General features: G+C 52.1%; 1 protein-coding gene across 1 annotated transcript; it reads left to right on the forward strand.

Moving 5' to 3' along the window:
- Positions 1–1863: 1863 nt before the first annotated feature.
- On the forward strand, positions 1864–2454 carry LOC112816775 (multifunctional methyltransferase subunit TRM112-like protein). Its single transcript, XM_025863484.2, has one exon. The coding sequence runs from the start codon at positions 1885–1887 to the stop codon at positions 2260–2262; it is 378 nt and encodes a 125-aa protein (XP_025719269.1). The 5' UTR covers positions 1864–1884; the 3' UTR covers positions 2263–2454.
- Positions 2455–3010: the final 556 nt, after the last annotated feature.

Consider the following 3010-nt stretch of genomic DNA (forward strand, 5'->3'; position numbering starts at 1 on the left):
GGACAGCTCAGTGTGGCTTGCTGTCTATCAGGAAGAGAAGTCCCAGAATGGGCCAGAGATATACACGTGGGCAGGCAGATCACCCTCAGAGCCCCCAGAAGATGGCACACACCCGGCTGGGTCCTCCCCAGGGGAAGTGACTGGAGGCAAGGCTTAAAGCTGCAGGGACTTCCTGGCATCATAGGTCTGCCCTTTTAGACTTTTCCCCTCCCTTCTTGCATGGCCACAGGGGCTCCAGAATTCAAAGCAGGGGTGTATCTAAGAATATCCTTGAATAGATATGTCAGCAACGTCATTGCACAACACCGTTGCTCTGGGCTGAGCTGTGTCCCCCTCAAATTCGTATGCTGAGGTTCTAACCCGCAGGACCTCAGAATGTGATGTATTTGGAGGTAGGGTCTCTAAAGAAGTGATTAAGGTAAAACGAGGTCATGACGGTGGGCCCTAATCCAATATGACAGGTGTCCTGAGAAGAAGAGGTAGATTAGTTCACAGACACGCACAGAGGGATGACCATGTGAGGACACAAGGAGAAGACAGTGTCCACACACCATGGAGAGGGGCCTCAGGAGGAACCAGCCCTGACACCCTCATCTTGGACTTCCACCCTCCAGACCGCGGGATAATAACCTTTTGTTTAAGCCCCTGGTCTATGTTACTTTGTTGAAACAACCTAGCAAACTAACACAGCAGTCTTAGAGCTGAGAGGGGTTCCGGAACTCTCCCGAGCACCCTGCTTCCCAGATCCACCATCTCCTATGGACATGGTCTGATCACTGCAGGGAGCAGGGGGGACCTCATGACTCAAGAATTTGTTTAGCAGGACGTAGTAGTTTCCTCTTGCTGCTGTAACAAATCACCACATGCTTGGGAGTTATAAACAACAGTGATTTATTCTCTCACAGTGCTGGAGGCCAGAATCCAAAAGCAGTCTCCCTGGGCCGTGCTCTGTCCCCGGATGGCGGGGAGAGCCTGCTGCCTTGCCTCTCCCAGCATCTGGAACTGCGTTTCTTGGCTCACACGCCTCCTCCATCATCACATTACCTTCTCCTCTTCGGTCTGCTTCGTATCTCCCTCTGTCTTCCTTTCATGAAGCATGTGGTGGTATGCAGGGCCCGCCCGGATCATCCAGGATACTGTCCCATCTCCAGATCCTTAATCACACTTACAAAGTCCTTCTCACCATGTGAGGGACACATTTGCAGATTCCAGGGATTAGAACATCTTTGTGGCCAGGAGTATTATTCAGCCTACCACAGGCCTCAAGGCAGGTTTCTTGTGCCAGACCGTTCCATTGGTCACCAGCCAGCCCGGGGCGGGTGGGGGGTGGGGGTGGGCAGGTGGCCAAAGTGGCAAAATCGTGTGACACAACTTAACTTGGCAACCTGTGGATTAGAAGGCCCTTCAAGAGAAGCTGGGGTATGGCCAACCCTCTAGTGGGCCAAGCTTACAAGTTGGCCCAGAATATGTTCCTCATATTTTTTGAAGACAGCTTTGGATGAAAGGAAGAAAGGTCAGATAACAACCACAGTGCTAGGGATGAGACCCTTCCCTTGGGCCAGAAGTCACCCGCTCTATTGAAGGAAGGTAACAAGCAGAATCCAAGAGACTTGGAAAATTCTGGAAGGGGCGACATCCCCATCCCCAGACCTCCTCCTTCCCCACAAGGTTGTGCAAGGCACTGCTTGCTTAGGGGAGGTGAACACACCCCCTTCTCTGCCACCCTAGCCCGAGCGTGGCCGGGGGCAATTTGCAAAGTGTTTGTGGAGGTTTGGCTTAGCTCACGTTCTTTCCCTGACCCCGCAGTTTTCCCCCTAAAAGCATGCCTTTAAAGAAGTGGCCCCCGCTTCCGGTTCCGGCTCTCTGAGAGCGCGCTGAGGCGACATGAAGCTGCTAACGCACAACCTGCTGAGCTCGCATGTGCGGGGGGTGGGGCCCCGTGGCTTCCCACTGCGCCTCCAGGCCACCGAGGTCCGCATCAGCCCCGTGGAGTTCAACCCTGACTTCGTGGCGCGTATGATACCCAAGGTGGAGTGGGCGGCGCTTCTGGAGGCGGCGGATACCTTGCATCTGGTCGAGGTGCCCAAAGGGCCGATTGAAGGGTATGAGCACGATGAGAAATTCCTGAGGCAGATGCACCACGTGCTGCTGGAGGTGGATGTGCTGGAGGGCACCCTGCAGTGCCCAGAGTCTGGACGTCTGTTCCCCATCAGTCGCGGGATCCCCAACATGCTGCTGAGTGATGAGGAAACCGAGACTTAATCGTGCCAGGCGCCTAGTTTTTCCGTCTGTAACCAGGAATGTTTTTGCTGATGTATATTCTGTTTGCTAGGTCTGTCGTGTATCCCCAAACCTGGACCCAGTGACACACGAAACACAGTGTTCTTGAGCTCGATATATTTCTTTTTCTCATTAAAGTTAAAAAAAAAAAAAAAAAAAAAAAAAAAAAAAGAAGTGGCCCCCAAATAGTCACAGGGAGCTCGAATACTAACAAACACATCATTAAACATATACGACTTCCTTCCAGTACATTCCGTCCAGATGCAGAGGACAGTTAAGACTTTTATTTTCAGACCACCCTCATTACTGTTCCCGCCCACCTTCATTTTATTAAGTTGCCCTCGGGCGAAAACAAAAACAAAAGAAGTCATAAAGATCTAAGCTGCTGCTTCTCCTTTTTCTTTTTTCAATTAAATGAAGCTAAGGAGGCAATCACCAGTTCCAGAAAACCGCTGAGGACATCTCATTTTCTCTATTTTGCAGGTCCGAAGAAGCTGAGGCTGTTCGTAAGCCTTGGGGGCTCCCAAGCAAAGTCCCCTTCCCGGGAGGAACAAAGGCTTCCAGCTGTCAAGCTGGCCAGAGCCTGCTGCCCACCTACCCACTGCTACCAATGCCGAGTGGGGTGGGCTGAACCGTGTCCCCAGGAGAGCGTGTTGAAATCCCGACCCCCAGGACCCGTGAATGGGACCTCACTGGCAAAGAGAATCAAGTTAAGATAGATCACACTGAA

The sequence above is a fragment of the Callorhinus ursinus genome, unplaced genomic scaffold (assembly GCF_003265705.2).
Source record: "Callorhinus ursinus isolate GAN/ISIS: 27379988/994484 unplaced genomic scaffold, GSC_fseal_2.0 scaffold75, whole genome shotgun sequence".
NCBI lineage: Eukaryota > Metazoa > Chordata > Mammalia > Carnivora > Otariidae > Callorhinus > Callorhinus ursinus.